Raw genomic sequence first — 18,405 nt, forward strand, 5'->3', positions numbered from 1 at the left:
ATCACCGTCTCCATTAGCTTTGTTTTGCTTGATGTAGAACCAAATTGTGTATCAGTCCTAATCCCCCCCCCACCCCCCCCCCACACACACACACACACACATACACACCACACCACACCCCTCATCTTCTGTCCATGTTAAAAGGACTAAAAAATGTAAAATTCCAACTGCATTATTATGCATATGTATAACATCCTATGTCAATGTTAACTTACAGTAGGTAGACATACCAGATTGGATGACCAGGCTGTGGGCCCCACGCTGCCCCACAGCTTGGTCATCCAATCTGGTATGTCTACCCATTTTTATAAGGACTTTTTGTACTGCATTGATAGCACTATATGTGGGCTGTTTAAGGGGAAAGGACCCATGATGGTCAAAAACATTCAAGTCACTAACATGAATGGACATTTTTCTATGGAACATTATTATTACTTTTCCTTGTAGATTAGAGGAAAATCTTTATATATAATTTGGGAATTTTTTTTGTGCAATCCTAGAAATATGATTTCCCACTGTAATATCAAGTCAATATGAAAACTCCCTAAATCTGGATATAGCTTAAAAAAATCTCCACATCTCTGCTGCCATGTGTGTTCCATAATTTACGTGACACTTCTCATTTATTTCTGCTCCTCAGGTTTTGGATGGGTTGAGTGTTGGTTTAACCACGTTTGGTTATTCATTTTCTGGTGGCCTTGATATAGATGGAAATTCATATCCGGACCTGGTGGTGGGATCTTTATCTGACACAGTGGTCCTTTATAGGTGAGCTGCAGAATTCTATTTAGGTTGTTTCCATGTCCATACCTTAGTCTCAATGGGATTGCATTTCCTCTGCATATATTTAGCTACAAAGGCCACTGATTGTTAAAGTGAATGCAGTTTTTGTAGTTGTTGTTGTTTCATAGTTAAACTTTAAGTGTTGTTCTAAATGAATTTCCTTTGGAATAGTCAGTCCAAAGTATAGTGCTGCCAGCAAAGTTGGAGCTTCTTCCTCTGCATAGAGCCATCACCTGATATGACCCACCTCCTCACTCGGCTTCCTCCTGTGGAGAACAGAGAGGTGGTGATCAGCGTCTGTTTTGTGTTCATAAGAAAATAATAGCATATGCCCAACCCCAGCTCCTCCCTGACTACTTCCTATAGGTGATGGTGGGAGAGGGGTAGAAGTTTGGACAACTCAATGTCTGCCGTTCAGCTGTGCCAGTCTGACAGCAGCACAGAAGGTTAGCATTTCAAACCAAACCAGATAGGGAATATATTGAGTCCTCAAGACTCACCTTTTCATGCTCGCCCCCCCACCCCCCCTCCTCCACATCATAACTATAATACATTCCAATGAGCACTCTCTCAACAGATGCACCTATTGTGTCTTCACCCCCGCCCTTTAGATTGTAAGCCAGAGCAGGGCCCTCCACCCAACTTCACCCGCCTCATGGACTAAAAGACGCTTGATCTATTCTACCAAAATACATTAAACTATTGTTACCAAAGACATTCAGCCCCCATGATCTTGTTTCTTGTTCTGTGCTCCCTGTATGTCCTAACTTTTATGTTAACCCCATCTATCTATTGTACAGCACTGCATACTATGTTGGCACTTTATAAATTCAATAAATAACAATAAACCATTTAATCATGCAAATATGGTTTAGATGCGCAAAACTCTGTGGATTGCAAATTATGATTTATGCTTTATTCTCCATAATAATTATTTAAAAAAAAACAACCATGAACTTTGGCTTTGTAATAATGGGGATCATTAATCTGAAGGTACTTATCAATCAGTACTTGCTGATGTCTAATTACAATGAGATTCAATGAGATTTCAAACTAAGTTCTAATGAGATTTCAAGTTCATCAATCAGTAATCATCAGTTTCAACCCCTCTTTCTCTCCAAACAAAGTGAATCAATCAATTTGAATCATAGTTAGCAGTATTTATAATGATTTTGGTTTTAAAATGGCAGTAGTCTTTGGAAAGAAATGCACTGTACCTTATTGGGGAAACTTAAAAAGACTCTGTAACAAAATGTTCAGCCTTATTTCTTTTACCCTATAAGTTCCTATACCTGTTCTAATGTGGTCTGTCTTACTGCAGCCTTTTCTAGTTGCACAGTTGCTGTATTATCTCTGTTATATAATCTAATCTTCTTTCCTTTGCCGGCTTTGTGGGCTCAGGCAGGAATGTGCTGCTCTGTTGTGATAGGATAGAAGTTATGCACACCCTCTCCACGCCCCCTCCAGGCTCTGTATGAGTCACAGATAGAGATGTAGCGAACGGTTCGCCGGCGAACGGTTCCAGGCGAACTTTGGGGGTTCGCGTTCGCCTGCACCAGGCGAACTTTTGCGGAAGTTCGATTCGCCCCATAATGCACTATGAGGGTCAACTTTGACCCTCTGCATCACAGTCAGCAGGCACATTGTAGCCATTCAGGCTACACTAAGCCCTGGAGCCCCCCCCCCCCCCTTATATAAGGCAGCCTCTGGCGGCCATTACAGTCACTCGTCTGCCTGCTATTAGACAGACTAGGGAGAGCTGCTGCAGACTTGTTCTTCTAGGGACAGATTAGTTAGGTTCTTGGCTGCTTAGCTTGCTCCTGGCTGATTGTTATTGCTTTTATAGCACCCCTCAATAGCTCTTGTCAGAGCTCATCCTGTACTTTTTTTTTCTGTGTGTCAAACTGACACTTTTGTTGCATGCACAGCATTGCTAATTGATAGTGTGTGTGCCACTGCCAGCAGCCCAGCACATTCAGTGACTACCTGTGTGTGTGACAGGGAGCTGCACATTGTACTGCCCAGTACTGCATATACCCCAGTACCTGTTGTGTATACTTAACCCACCTCATCACTGCATATACCTAGCGTTGTGTTGAGTGAACCCAGCTCACTGCATCTAAATACCTGTTGTGTTGAGTGAGAACCCACCTGGCCACCTCACTGCATCTAACTACCGGTTGTGTTGAGTAAGAACCCACCTCACTGCATCTTAAGTACCCTTACTGTTCAGTGAACCCAGCTCACTGCATCTAACTACTGTACCTAGTACCTGTTGTGTATACTTAACCCACCTCATCACTGCATATACCTAGCGTTGTGTTGAGTGAACCCAGCTCACTGCATCTAACTACCTGTTGTGTTGAGTGAGAACCCACCTGGCCACCTCACTGCATCTAACTACCGGTTGTGTTGAGTGAGAACCCACCTCACTGCATCTTAAGTACCTTTACTGTTCAGTGAACCCAGCTCACTGCATCTAACTACCCAGTACCTGTTGTGTATACTTAACCCACCTCATCACTGCATATACCTAGCATTGTGTTGAGTGAACCCAGCTCACTGCATCTAACTACCTGTTGTGTTGAGTGAGAACCCACCTGGCCACCTCACTGCATCTAACTACCGGTTGTGTTGAGTGAGAACCCACCTCACTGCATCTTAAGTACCTTCACTGTTCAGTGAACCCAGCTCACTGCATCTAACTACCCAGTACCTGTTGTGTATACTTAACCCACCTCATCACTGCATATACCTAGCGTTGTGTTGAGTGAACCCAGCTCACTGCATCTAAATACCTGTTGTGTTAAGTGAGAACCCACCTGGCTACCTCACTGCATCTAACTACCGGTTGTGTTGAGTGAGAACCCACCTCATTGCATCTTAAGTACCTTTACTGTTCAGTGAACCCAGCTCACTGCATCTAACTACCCAGTACCTGTTGTGTATACTTAACCCACCTCATCACTGCATATACCTAGCGTTGTGTTGAGTGAACCCAGCTCACTGCATCTAACTACCTGTTGTGTTGAGTGAGAACTCACCTGGCCACCTCACTGCATCTAACTACCGGTTGTGTTGAGTGAGAACCCACCTCACTGCATCTTAAGTACCTTCACTGTTCAGTGAACCCAGCTCACTGCATCTAACTACCCAGTACCTGTTGTGTATACTTAACCCTCTGGGGGATAATCCCGAGCTGAGCTCGGGGTAAGCCGCCACAGAGGATTTCTCAGGCCCTGGAGGGCCGATTTGCATAATTTTTTTTTGTTGCACGCAGCTAGCACTTTGCTAGCTGCGTGTATATACCGATCGCTGCCGCTCCGCGCTGATTCGCCGCTACCCGCCGTGCCGCGCCGCTCCCCCCCCAAGACCCAGTGCGCAGCCTGGCCAATCAGTGCCAGGCAGCGCTGAGGGGTGGATCGGGACTCCCTCTGACGTCACGACGTCGTTGACGTCGATGACATCATCCCGATCATCGCCATGGAGACGGGGGAAGCCAAACAGGAAATCCCATTCTGAATGCGATTTCCTGTTTGCTTTGATTGCCGGAGGCGATCGGAGGGGGTGGAGGGATGCCGCTGCACAGCGGCTATCATGTAGCTAGCGCTAGGCTAGCTACATGATTAAAAAAAAATAATAATTAAAAAAAAATTTGCTGCGCCGCCCCCTGCCGATATTATTGTATCCCCCAGGAGGTTAACCCACCTCATCACTGCATATACCTAGCGTTGTGTTGAGTGAACCCAGCTCACTGCATCTAAATACCTGTTGTGTTGAGTGAGAACCCACCTGGCCACCTCACTGCATCTAACTACCGGTTGTGTTGAGTGAGAACCCACCGCACTGCATATAGCTAGCATCCCCCCGAGATGGACAAAATGGACAAACCAGGTAGAGGAAGAGGTAGAGGCAGACCCAGAGGAAGGCCACCAGGCACCGGCAGGTCTGTGCGAGGTGGTGTTGCTCTGATTTCGTGCGGACCTGCCCCAAAATACAGTGCTCAGAAGAAGGCACGTGCCATCACTTCCCAAAATCGTGAGGCGGTGCTTGAGTATCTAACACAGAACACCTCATCTCCCGCAGCCACCAGCGCTACAACAAGCACCACATCCGCTGCATTTGACACTTCGCAGGAGTTATTTGGTGGTGGAGGTATCACTGATTCCCAGCCACTACTGCCACAACAACAAGAAGGCGCAGGTACACCACCTCATACGTCTGAGTTAGGTGGCGATAATATGGACGTAACGTGTGTGGATGGGGATGATGGTGGACCACCTGAAGTTGGTGCACTTGAGGAGGTGTCTGAAGAAAGCACAGCTGGCCAGGAGGATTATGATGACGATTATACGGATACCACATATGTTCCCGGTAGAGGAGATGACCAGGGGGACAGTTCAGAGGAGGAGTCAGAGAGGAGTAGGAGGAGACGACTCCATGATAGAAGCAGAGGGAGCTCGTCCTCAGAAACAGCTGGGGGCAGTGTCCGGCGCCATGTATCGCCAGCTATGGCCAGCCAGCACACATGCCCTTCAACGTCAGCTGCTAATGCCACCGTAGCGGCATCACCCCAGGGGGGCTCAGCGGTTTGGAAATTTTTTCACGTGTGTGTCTCAGATCGGAGCAAAGCCATCTGTTGTCTCTGCCAGCAAAAATTGAGCCGTGGAAAGGCCAACTCTCACGTAGGGAGAGGTGCCTTACGAAGGCACCTGGAGAGAAGGCACAAACAGCTATGGAAAGAACACCTGAGAAAAAGCAGCACCCCTCAAAAGACAAGCCACCCTCCTTCTCCTCTTCCTCCTTCAGGTGCATCGTCTTCATCCACTCCCTTGCACCTTCACAGCCACCCTCCTCCACACCGCCTCTTCCCTTCAGCGGTTCCTTCTCCTCTGCCCACAGCAGTACCCAGCTGTCCGTGAAGGAAGTATTTGAGCGTAAGAAGCAAATGTCTGCCAGTCACCCTCTTGCCCGGCGTCTGACAGCTGGCGTGGCGGAACTATTAGCTCGCCAGCTATTACCATACAAGCTGGTGGAGTCGGAGGCTTTCCGTAAGTTTGTGGCCATTGGTACACCGCAGTGGAAGATACCAGGCCGCAATTATTTTTCACAAAAGGCCATACCCAAACTGTACCGTGTAGTTGAGAGGCAAGTGGTGTCCTCTCTGGCACACAGCGTTGGGTAAAGGGTCCACCTGACCATGGATGCCTGGTCTGCCAAGCACAGGCAGGGCCACTACATTACATACACAGCCCATTGGGTCAACCTGGTGACCGATGGCAGCAAGCAGGGAGTACGTGGCTGCGCAGCAGACCGACTTGTCACACCTCCACGGCTTGCAGGCAGGCCTCCAGCCACCTCCTCTCCACCTGCTACCACCGCTTCGCTGTCATCCTCCTCCTCCTCCTCCTTGGCTGGTGCCACGATCTCCTCTCCAGCTACACAGCCCCAGCACCCCAGGGCCTATGCTGCATGCCAAGTACGACGGTGTCACGCAGTGTTAGACATGTCTTGCCTGAAAGCGGAGAGTCACACTGGAGCAGCTCTCCTGGCTGCTCTTAACAAACAGGTGGAGCAATGGCTGACCCCGCACAAGCTTGAGATCGGCAACGTGGTGTGTGACAACGGCAGCAATCTCATTGCTGCGTTGAATTTGGGAAAGCTGACACACATACCCTGCATGGCACATGTGCTGAATCTGGTCGTGCAAAGATTTGTGCCCAAGTACCCAGGCTTAGAGGACGTCCTGAAGCAGGCCAAGAAGTTGTGTGGGCATTTCAGGGGCTCTTACAAGGCCATGGCACGCTTTGCGGACATTCAGCGTAGAAACAACTTGCCGGTGAGACGCCTGATTTGCAATAGCCCGACTCGCTGGAATTCAACCCTGCTGATGTTCTCTCGCCAGCTAGACCAGGAGAAAGCCGTCACCCAGTACCTGTATCATTACAGTACAAGGACACAATCTGGGAGGATGGGGATGTTGTGGCCCAACAACTGGACACTGATGCGAAATGCATGCAGGGTCATGGAGCCCTTTGAGGAGGTGACCAAACTGGTGAGTCGCGATGAGGGCACCATCAGCGACTTGATCCCCTACGCCTACTTCCTGGAGCGTGCCATGCGTAGAGTGGTTGATACAGCTGTCGAGGAGCGTGAACGAGAAGAGTTACGGCAGCAGGAGTCGTGGGAGCCATTTACACACGAACCCGATGTTCCCACAACACCTGCGGCAGCACAGACGGGGGAGGAGGAGGAGGAAGGAGAGGAGTCAGACTCTGATGATGGTGATGATGAGGAAGGTGTTTCTGTGGAGGAGGAAGAGGCGGCGGAAGAAGAACAACCGCGGCAGCCTTCACAGGGGGCTTCTGCTGCTCCACGTTCCCGTGGTATTGTTCGTGGCTGGGGGGAGGAAGAGGAGTTGCGTCCCATCACTGAGAAGAGCAAGAGGAGATGGAGAGTACGTCTGCATCCAGCTTTGTGCAGATGTCCTCTTTCATGTTGTCCAGCCTGTTGAGGGACCCCCGTATCAAAAAACTCAAGACGAATGACCTGTACTGGGTGGCCACGCTACTAGACCCTCGGTACAGGCACAAAGTGGCGGACCTGTTACCAACTCAACAGAAGGCGGAAAGGATGCAGCACTTGCAGAACAAGCTGTCGATGATGCTTTACAATGCGTTTAAGGGTGATGTGGCTGCACAACGCAATCAAGGTACCACTGGCAGTACCCTCCTCCTCCCAAGTCCACGCAGGCAAGGACAGGACGCTCCAGCGATCTCAGGGTGATGTCGGACATGCGGGCGTTCTTTAGTCCAACTCCTCGCCATAGTCCTCCTGGATCCACCCTCCACCAATGCCTGGACCGGCAGGTAGCCGACTGCCTGGCCTTGAGTGTGGATGTAGACTCTGCGAAAAGCGACGATGAACCCTTGGACTACTGGTTGCGCAGGCTTGACCTGTGGCCAGAGCTGTCCCAATTTGCCATACAACTTCTCTCTTGCCCTGCTGCCAGCGTCCTGTCAGAAAGGACCTTCAGTGCAGCTGGAGGCATAGTTACTGAGAAGAGAAGTCGCCTAAGTCACGACAGTGTTCAGTACCTGACCTTTATCAAGATGAATGAGGAATGGATCACGGAGGGCTACTGCACAACCGAAGACTAATTCAGTCCCCACACACAGCATCTCTGCCTGCAGGCCGCTTGACTGCCTTCTCCGCCACCACCAACAGGGTCCAGGACTCTAGGCGGATTCCTGAATTTTTAAGGCCGCTGCTAGCAGCGGCCGCTACACTAATTTTTCTGGGCCGTGTACATGCCTGCCTAATTTTTCTGGCTGCACTGCGGGCGGCTGCAACAACAAAACAAAAGGCATGTACATGTGCCCATCCCCTTCATGATCATTACCTTGCCGCGGTGAAGGGGCTTGCGCATCACAATGAAGCAATGACCGCCGGCTATTTGAGTGTCTTGGGTGGGGGTGGCACACAAAAGATAATAAGGTCGTTGCTTAATTGTGGTCAGACCAAATTTGATCAGCTGGACAGTCACTGTTGTTCTATCATTGAGCTACCACAGCACGGCGACCATATGGGCTTGAAAAACGCCACGGCCTACACTCTGGCCACGGTGCACACCAGTCCAGTACGGCTGTCACTACGCAAACAGCTGTTTGCGCTGCGTTACACAGTGAGTTTGGTGTGTCAGTGTGTAGCAGAACTCTAATTACACTCCCTGATTGATGTATACCCATGCAAGACGTTTTAAAGCACTTTAGGCCTGCAATTTAGCATTCAATATGATTTCTGCCCTTAAAATGCTGCTTTGCGTCAAATCCAGATTTTTCCCCGGGACTTTGGGCATGTATCCCACTCCGCCATGCCCCCCTCCAGGTGTTAGACCCCTTGAAACATCTTTTCCATCACTTTTGTGGCCAGCATAATTTTTTCTATTTTTGAAAGTTCGCATCCCCATTGAAGTCTATTGCGGTTCGCGAACTTTTACGCGAACCGAACCTTGCGCGAAGGTTCGCGAACCGAAAATCGGAGGTTCGCGACATCTCTAGTCACAGATTGAGCTTCTCTCAGCCTATCACATGCTGGTTAGCAGCCATGATTTTTGTTTGTAAACACTGCCTAAAACTGGCAATTACAAGCCAGGATTGCAGCGGGGAGTGGCAGAAACAGAAAAGGGTGCCAGGATAACTTAATGAATAGAATGGTATGCTTTTTATCGTAAGAATTTTAGAGTACAGATTCTCTTTAAACTAACCCATTTTGAATAGTATCTGAGCGCGCCCAGCCGGGCTGCAGCTCTCTTAAGCTGCTCCAGACCTTGTCTCAGATTTCTACACCTTTAAACCTATTTGTGCTGAAACTGGACTCAAAATACAGAGGAATTCCACCCACCACGACCAAGGCTACAACTACAACCAACCAGAACAATCGGATTACTTTGGATGGCAGAGATTTAAACTGGATTGAAATCCTCCATGAAGCTTACCACTGCTGAACACACCAAGCCTTCTAACAGCTGACCTGAAACAAGACCTTCAACCTCTCTGGAAACTTGATTGCCTGTGATTGCCCTCACTCCACCCTGTGAGTAATCCTTTATACATTATCCAAGGCATATGCACCAAGTGACTATTTTCCACATTTATGTTATCATTTATCTTCTAAAACAAGGAACTTTACTTAAAATAAATCTATGATCCAACTCTATGTAGGAATGAAAGGATTTTGCACAGACCCCCTTTGATCCCAGCAGGACTCCAGAAGTACATGCTATCTGAACAAGTCTATTGTCTCTAATGTCAACATACAAATACTCATCAAAGGACCTTTTCTCTGCATGCCCTCCCAAGAATCAATTACAAATTAACACCTCTCTGGCTCTACTCTTAAAATCCTTTGGGATACTCAGGAAATGCAGAAGGGGGCGGAGAGGTAGTGGATCCAAGTATAAAAAACATATTTGCCCTCAGAAAAGCTTAATCACAGCTACACTCTGCAATGCCAGATCGATAAATAATAAGACTGCAACTATACATGACCTAATAGAGCTCTCTGATTTGACCTTTTTGACAGAGACCTGGCTTGGGAAGCATGCAGGCCCAACTCTTGAAGCAACCGTGCCAGCCAATTATTCAATCTTGCACTGTGAGAGACAAGTCGGCAAGGGTGGGGGGGTTGCCATATGCTTCAGATCCTCCTTGAACATAAGGCCCCTGCCCATAGGCCCCACTGAAACCTTTGAATGTATTGCAGCTCAACTGTCAGCAGAAGTAAACATCAACATATTGCTCATATACCGCCCCCCAAAAAATGGTCCAGCCTTTCTTAAGGAAATATCTGAACTCTTATCCTGCGTAACAGTGGAACACCCTAGATGGATCATCCTGGGAGACTTCAATGCATGGGTGGATGATCACGACTCCCAGCTAGGAAGTGAACTACTTCTCATAATGAATGAACTGGGTTTCTCTCAGGCTATCAACCTCCCCACCCATACGAAAGGGCACACCCTGGATCTTATATTTCATTCCGGACTTTTAATATCACACATGGATATAAACCCAGTGGTATGGTCAGACCACCACACCATCCACTTCTCTCTGACAGCACCAGCGATAAAACACAGAGGGAAAGAACTCATAAAATACCGTTCACTGAAAGATGTCTCACCCCAGCACGTTCAGAATATCCTCAACTTCGACGCATTAACCAATCATTGCACAGACCCAGACTCCATGGTCCTGATTTACAACCATGCAGTGTCATCTGCCTATGACGCCCTCGCTCCAGTTCGCATCAAACGATCTACACCACTTCACCATGCACGGTGGTTTGACAGCTCACTAAAGGACCTAAAGAAAGAAGTGCGCAGACTAGAAAGGAAGTGGCGAAAATCTCAGAATTCAAAAGATAAACACACCCTTGTCTCTCACCGGGAAAGCTACCAAAATGCGATCACCAAGAAAAAATCCTCCTACCTATCACAGGAGATCGCAAAGGCCGCCAACAGACCAGCCCAACTATTCCGCACAGTTGATAGACTATGTAATCCATCCTGTCTAAAACCCACTATAACTCCTTCAAAGGAGCTATGTGAGAAATTTGCCTGCTACTTTGCTGACAAAGTATCTTCTATTCGGTCTCTCATTCAGTCCACAGCACCCAAGACTCATGCAACTAATGGAAATAGCTGCAAAAACAACCTAACACCCTGGACTGATTTCAAAAGTATTAGCGAGGAAGAGATCTCAGACACCCTCTGTCGTCTCCGCCAGACAACCTGCGACCTGGACCCTGGGCCAACTAAACATATGCTGAAATGCCCTGACCTGCTTGGTCCAGCATTTCACAAAATAGTAAATTGCTCTCTGCAAGCAGGGAGGTTTCCTACCTCTCTAAAAGAAGGAATCATCAAGCCCCTTCTCAAAAAACCTTCCATGGATCCAGATGCTATGAGCAGCTACAGACCTGTCTCCAACCTCCCCTTCTTAGGTAAAGTTATTGAAAAGGCTGTCTATCTGCAACTTGAAACCAGGCTGTCAGTAAACAACATCCTGGACCCTCTACAATCTGGCTTTAAGAAACACCACAGCTGTGAAACAGCCCTCATCCAAGTCTGCAACGATCTGCTCATGGCAAGGGACAGAGGGGAATGCTCCATCCTAATCCTGTTGGATCTCTCAGCTGCTTTTGATACAGTTGACCATGAAATCCTGCTTAACAGACTGCAGGAGTACTGTGGCATCAGTGGATCAGTCCTTCAGTGGTTCAGATCATTCCTGACTGACAGAACACAGAGAGTATCCCTAGGACCTATAATGTCCAAACCTGCACCTCTACAATTCGGAGTGCCACAAGGATCAATCCTATCCCCTCTGCTGTTTGCAATCTACATGTTGCCACTCGGTACACTTATCCAACGACATGGCCTGACGTACCACTGCTACGCCGATGACACACAGCTATACCTGTCCTTCAAACCTGGTGGAACAGACCCTACCCCAAAAATAAACTCTTGCTTAGCTGAGCTTCAGGCATGGATGAATGATAACTGGTTAAAACTGAATGCTGACAAAACTGAGGTCCTGTTTGTCCAAAGCCAGTGCTCGCCATCAAAACAGCTCTATCCTAAAGCAACACCAATCAGGATTGGGAATTCAGACATAAACAGCTCCAACCTTGTGCGCAGCCTTGGCGTACTAATCGATGGGGAATTGAGTTTCAGAAACCAAATTTCATCTGTAGTTAAATCTTCCTTCTTTCATCTGAAGAACATTGCAAAGATTAAACATCTGATTCCCCCAGAGGATCTTCAAACCCTAGTCCACGCCTTCATCACATCACGGCTGGACTACTGCAATGCCCTTTATGCTGGCCTCCCCAAAAAAGACCTGCGTCGCCTGCAATTAGTGCAGAATGCTGCTGCCAGATTGCTAACAAACCAGCCTCGCCACTGTCACATTACACCGATCCTTCGCTCACTGCACTGGCTACCAGTAGAATGGAGAATACTCTTCAAGATTGGACTGCTGACATTCAAATCCCTGCACAATCTGGGCCCTGGATACATGAAGGACTTGCTGAAGCTGCACCACACCTCTCACAACCTCAGATCAGCAAGTTCTATAAACTTGGTCACTCCCAGAGTGCACCTCAAAAAATCTGGAGACAGAGCCTTCTGTCATGCTGCCCCTACTCTTTGGAACTCCCTACCACACCCAGTAAAGACAGCACCATCCCTGGAGCTATTCAAATCCAGACTGAAAAGCCACCTGTTTAGCCTGGCATTTCCAGATTTATAAAATTCTTCCCCTGTACCACGATGGTCGGAGCCATGCTTATGCGCTTTGAGTCCCACGGGAGAAAAGCGCTTTACAAATGTTATTTGTTGTTGTTGTTGTTGTTGTTGTACAGAACTCCAACATATTTGATATTCCAGAAATGAATAAAAACAAGAGAATATGTGTAAATGTCTGTTTAGGTAATCTAGGATACGTTTGGCAAGATTTTGTAGAACAAAATCATCTTTTTTTCTATTTTCTTTTTACTTCTTCTCAACACAGTTTTAGTTCTTGTTACCAATGTGTCAAAAACCTAAGCAGTTCTTGCCTTTTTCATGATTGCTAACTCAGTAAAGGACCAGCCTTTAAAGCATTGCTATCATATAAATCCGGCATAACGGGGTCTGAACTCTCTATAACAGTAATTATAGGTTGATGGTATACCTTGAAATGAACCAGAGCACTCAGTATATGATTTTATATAAAAAATTGTATTTGCTTATCATACAGCATATATACAAAATATGAACAGTTCCACTTCCAAGTAGTGTTTCCTTCTAACAGTATTTCATCTCATCAAGGCTTTAGAGCAACGTTAAGGTCGCACAATGTGCCCCTAACGCAATGCATTGTGCACTATAACTTGGACATTATAGTGCATTCTTTAGCCCTGCATTTGGTGCGCCATTTTTGTTGCACAGTGGTAGAACGAAAACGGCGCATGCGTTACATATAAAAAAATAATACATTACTGAGCATGTGCAACACAACTAACGCAGCAGATTCATTGCTAAACGCACAGTAATTCAAAATATTATATTATATGTAATTATAGGATTTAACAATAATTATTTCTTTCTTTAGAAGGACTGTATTGATTATTAACATTTAGATTAATAATATTTATATGTAATAATTGAGAAAATGTATATATATGACTGCTGCAGTAATGTGAATTTTAAACTTCTTCTTTTCAGTCTTCACACAGTACGCTTATCTATAACCTTGATATTTGAAAGATGTTTTGTAGCATAAACAAAAATCTTTTAGCTTCTTGTAAATAGAATAATCTTATAAGCTGCACAGCCTGGAATATGCTGAGATGTCTCAGAGCAATATTTTAAAAAAGTACCCCAACTTTACAGTTTACAATGAAATTTTGCATAGAACATTAAAACTTAAAACATACACACATGACAGCTTTTCCTGCATAAATAAACCGCTAGAATTCTAACAAATGCTTGAAATATCCTTAGTAATGAAGGGGGTTATTCATTTTACAGAGTCCCAAAAAAACAGCTGTTTCAGCCTGTTTTAGCCTTCATTAGAGTAATATATGGCCTACATACAGTATACATGTTGTGGCAAAATTGTACTTTGCATTTTTCAGTTCCTTTAGGATTGCTACAATAAATCTTCGTAGTTCTGGTTTCCTCAAAAAATCATTTTGTATTCTGTTTACCAGTAAAAAGTAATTTGCCTAGGAATCTGGAGACAGTGATAAAGTAGTAGTTTATGTGTTTCAGTAAAATCTTGTATTTCATTACATTACATTTGTTTATCTCTTCTCAGATCTCGCAATGTTATTCGCATTCATAAAGATGTCACTATAACACCGCAAAACATTGACCTGGAGCAGCAAAGCTGCAAGAATGGCCCTGGGTTCTGGTACGATGTGATGATTAGTTATCTTTCCAGGAATTAATTATAATTATTGCCAATGGTTGCATTAAACAGCACAGACATAACTAGGATTTTATATCCCTTCACATGGTGTTATGCTCGTAGCCCTGTTATGTTTTGATACCTCTTATTCTAACTATAGTGCATAATGTTTTATTACTCATTTCACAGCCTGTGTCACTTGTTCAATTTTGTCCTAAATTATCTTAAAGCGGGATTAAACTCTATATATGAGAATTTTTTTTTAAAAAAATACATTATTTGGCAACCTGACAATAAATGTACTGTACCTGTAAAACCTTTTTCTCTGTCTAAGGCAAAGGGTAAATACTTTTCTTTTCTTTATATTCATCCTGGGAGAGCATCCATCTTGAGCTCCAAAACTATAGTCTCACCAAAATTGCACTAAAATTACAGTTGCTGCTAAAATCGCATTAAAATTAAAATTGCAGCAAAATTGCAATGGCAACCAAAATCTCAATGACAGGAAAAATGCTTTAAATTTGCAATCACTGAAGAATCTACTTTCTCATTTTCGGCTTTGGAAACAAGGCAACTGGCAGATCAGCCAGGTGATTTTTGAAGACTTTTAAAAACACTTGTCAGTTTGAATACTACATTTATTTTTTATAAAACATGATATATATATATATATATATATATATATATATATATATATATATATATATATATATATATATATATATATATATATATATATTTATATTTATTTATATATTTACAGGAGATATTTTCTCTGTAAACCCTGTTGCTGACTGAGTGACTTTGTGAGGATTTTGTTATGGGGCTCTAAGTACAACATTGTTTATTGTTGAGACTTTACTCTCTCATTTCAGTGTGGAATTTAGAGTGTGCTATAGCTACAGTTCCTTCCCCACAACCTACAATCCAAAGATCAGTGAGTAGCCTTTATTTTACTACAGTTTAAAACTGTGATATTTGTGAAGTTATATTAATTTAATGTTTTTTTAATTAACCTGTTTTATTGATATTGTTTTGTTATACCTGACCTGAAATAAATGTGTAAGATACTGTTGCTGACCTTTTTGTGAAATTATCTGGTTGTGACTCAGATCTATTGGCCTAAATGGCCATTGAAATGCTTATTTTCCTAGTGTTTTCTTCAATGAGAAGGCATTGCTACTAGGAGAACTATTGCATAGAGTAAAGTCACAGAGAGTATTCCTGACATCTTCGTCAGCTACGTGGCAGAAAATGCATTGTGTGTAGAATATCATGGGCAATAGATACTAAAAGAAATGCATCTCAAATGCACATGCTTTTTATTTTTTGTCATTCCAAAGGTATGGCAATTAGGGGAAAAATCCAATTCCTAGTTAAATACTAATGCTTCCTCCTTTTCTGTGTATTATGGATGTTCAGTTGTGTGTTATCTGCTATGTTCTGATGCTTTATAACATAACATAAGGAAACTCTCTTCAAGTTTAGTAGAGGGAAGCTCTGCATACCAAAGAGCCTTCCTGGTCCTCAGTCCGTCCCATCATTCCTGCACCATCCCAGTTGAAGTTACTGATCCTCCTAAGTTTTTTGCATCCCCAAGTAGTTCCGAGGACAAACACATCCATACTGTGCATGCAGTCTGGAATACTGTAACCTTTCCTCTCAGGGGTGGCCGCCCCATGATGCCAGGTGAAACTAGTTCATCAGGCGTCATGGGCCCTGGAGCAGCATCCTGCCCGGGGGCAACTATACTAGCTACCTATACTGGAGCAACTATACTACCTATACTGGTGGCACCTATACTAGCTACCTATACTAGCTAACCTATACAGAGGGCAACAATATTGGCTACCTATACTGGGGGCAACTATACTAGCTACCTATACTAGGGTACCTATACAGGCCACCTATACTGGGGCAACTACACCTGGCTTCCCTATACAGGGAGCACCTATGCTTTGCTATCTTCCTACCTACCTGTACTGAGAGTGAAAATGGTTGGGCGCTGTGCGATCATTCTAAATTGGAGGGGGGTGGGGGGACGCATCCTCACAAGTTTGCCTCAAGCAGCAGAAAGTCTGGAACTCGCCCTGTTTCCTCTCTCTATTCCAAACTTAAAGCGTTGTAGCTCAAATTCCACTTTACAGTATATGTGTCTGTACATGGTTGTTTTTTTCATTTGTATTCTTCCTCCCATAGTTCTAAAATGTGTATTTGAGGCTGAAGCAACCAGGAGGCAACAAGGGAAGTCCAGCCGTGTTGTTTTTTCAAACCGCCAACCAAATGATCCAGAGTACCAGTCCAGTGGCACAGTGGAACTCCACCGACAGTCTTCCAGCGTCTGTACTACCACCACATTCAGGCTACAGGTGATCAATGCTACAAAGTCACTTTGCTTCCTTTATGTATTGAATTTCTATAAAAGCTGACCGAGATAATGTTCCATGTCTCAATAGACTGTAGCTCAAATAGCTTCCAGCTAGATTGTGATATATTGGAGGATTTCTCAATATTCTTGAATAGGAACTAAAAGCTTGTATGGAGTATACGTTTCACATTCCTACTAAATAAGAGAAGTATATGGTCATAATTTGTTTCAATGACTTTAGGTAAGCACTGGTAAATGATTCAAGTGACTGATTAAGGTGCCATGATGATCGGAAAAACAGGGTCTGTAATCACCCTGAACACAACTTCCTTCTCCTGTAACCCAATCTTTTCCAATTAGACATTATTTAAGCCCAGCTACATCCAAAATTAAACAAGGCAAATTCCAAAGCAATCCTGTTGATTAATGTAAATTATAACTATTATGTTAGGAACTGAACTTACATAGTTATTTTGGGTTGAAAAAAGACATCCATCCATCGAGTTCAACCAGAAAATAAAGTGCAACACCAGCCTGCTCCCTCACATATCCCTGTTGATCCAAAGGAAGGAGAACAACCCTTACAAGGCATGGTCCAATTAGCCCCAAAACGGAAAAAAAATCCTTCCCAACTCCAGATGGCAATCAGATAAAATCCCTGGATCAACATCACTGGGCATTTACCTAGTAATTATGTGCAAAAGTACAGGGGCGCCAATAGGATAAAAATAAGGTAAAAGGTTTAAAACGGTTCGGGTGGCGGTGGTGGACCGTCCACACACAAATAGACCAGGAATGCTGTTGATTGTAGAAAAACAGTTTATTCACATACTCCTACATTAAAGTGCAACGCGTTTCACGGGCAACATCCCGCTTCATCAGGCAATGAACAATCGGAGTATCTCACTAGAAACGACAGAAATGTGTAGCATATCAGGGAGTTGTATATAAATATATATATAATTATAAGATGTCGCATGAGTAAGAAGGCATGGAAACACTTGTTATTTTTGTGCATAGTGTATGAACTACTGAAATGGTATATGTGGGGTCAGTGTGATAGATGGTATGGAGGCGGCAGAATGCGCGTGAAGGGATGGGGGTGATCAGGACCTGGTGATGGAACGGTATGAGGAGGTGAAGGGTGCAGTAAGATGGCACTAAAGACAGGCGAGGGTGAGTACAAGTAGCTCAACTTGGGGCAAGGTTGTAAAAAATGTGAAGAATGAATCTCAAAATATTGAGAAAGACTGGTGCACTTTGTAACAGGAACAGCTTAGGAGGAGTGGGGGCCAGGGAGATGTATAACACAGTAAACGCTGGTTAGAGTAAACATTAAGGTACTAAAAAGCATATAATATAAATTGTAGCAGTCAATAGTTAAGGATAAGCGAGGGCAACAAGGATATAAATGATGGTTGCACTTACCAGCTCTGAGTCCAATGATAGCTTGGCACCTCTGTGCTGAGGTGTCAGCGTGTGGGCTTTATATAGGGAGACTGATTGGATAATGAGTAAGTTTGATTGAGGGTCAGGAGCGAGGGAGGGAGGGGGGGGGGGGCGTATAAAGTGAGCCGGTTTGTCACCAATCGGCGTGTATCGTGGGCGGGGGTAGGATGATGGAAGGGAGTGAAGGCAAATGGGATGGCTGAGTGTACGAGAGGGTCAGATGTGTGGGCGGGTTGGAGAGCGGCATGACGCGGACGTCACGCCGTGCGTGTTGATGGCGTGACGCGTACGTCACGACGCATAGGGGATTGCGCACGCGTATTAAGAGCATATGTATCTTGTTGGTTA

At 44.9% G+C, this 18,405-nt stretch overlaps 1 protein-coding gene across 4 annotated transcripts in view; it reads left to right on the top strand.

Annotated features, from left to right (window-relative positions):
* ITGA7 (integrin subunit alpha 7) overlaps nt 1-18,405 on the top strand; it is a 243,330-nt gene that overhangs the window by 185,823 nt on the left and 39,102 nt on the right. For all 4 annotated transcript variants that reach the window (XM_068267657.1, XM_068267654.1, XM_068267656.1 and 1 more), the window contains 4 exons: nt 641-768; nt 14,148-14,243; nt 15,116-15,177; nt 16,440-16,609. In XM_068267657.1, coding sequence (XP_068123758.1) covers nt 641-768; nt 14,148-14,243; nt 15,116-15,177; nt 16,440-16,609 — 456 coding nt within the window. The remainder of the gene's footprint in view (nt 1-640; nt 769-14,147; nt 14,244-15,115; nt 15,178-16,439; nt 16,610-18,405) is intronic.

The sequence above is a fragment of the Hyperolius riggenbachi genome, chromosome 2 (assembly GCF_040937935.1).
Source record: "Hyperolius riggenbachi isolate aHypRig1 chromosome 2, aHypRig1.pri, whole genome shotgun sequence".
Taxonomy (NCBI): domain Eukaryota; kingdom Metazoa; phylum Chordata; class Amphibia; order Anura; family Hyperoliidae; genus Hyperolius; species Hyperolius riggenbachi.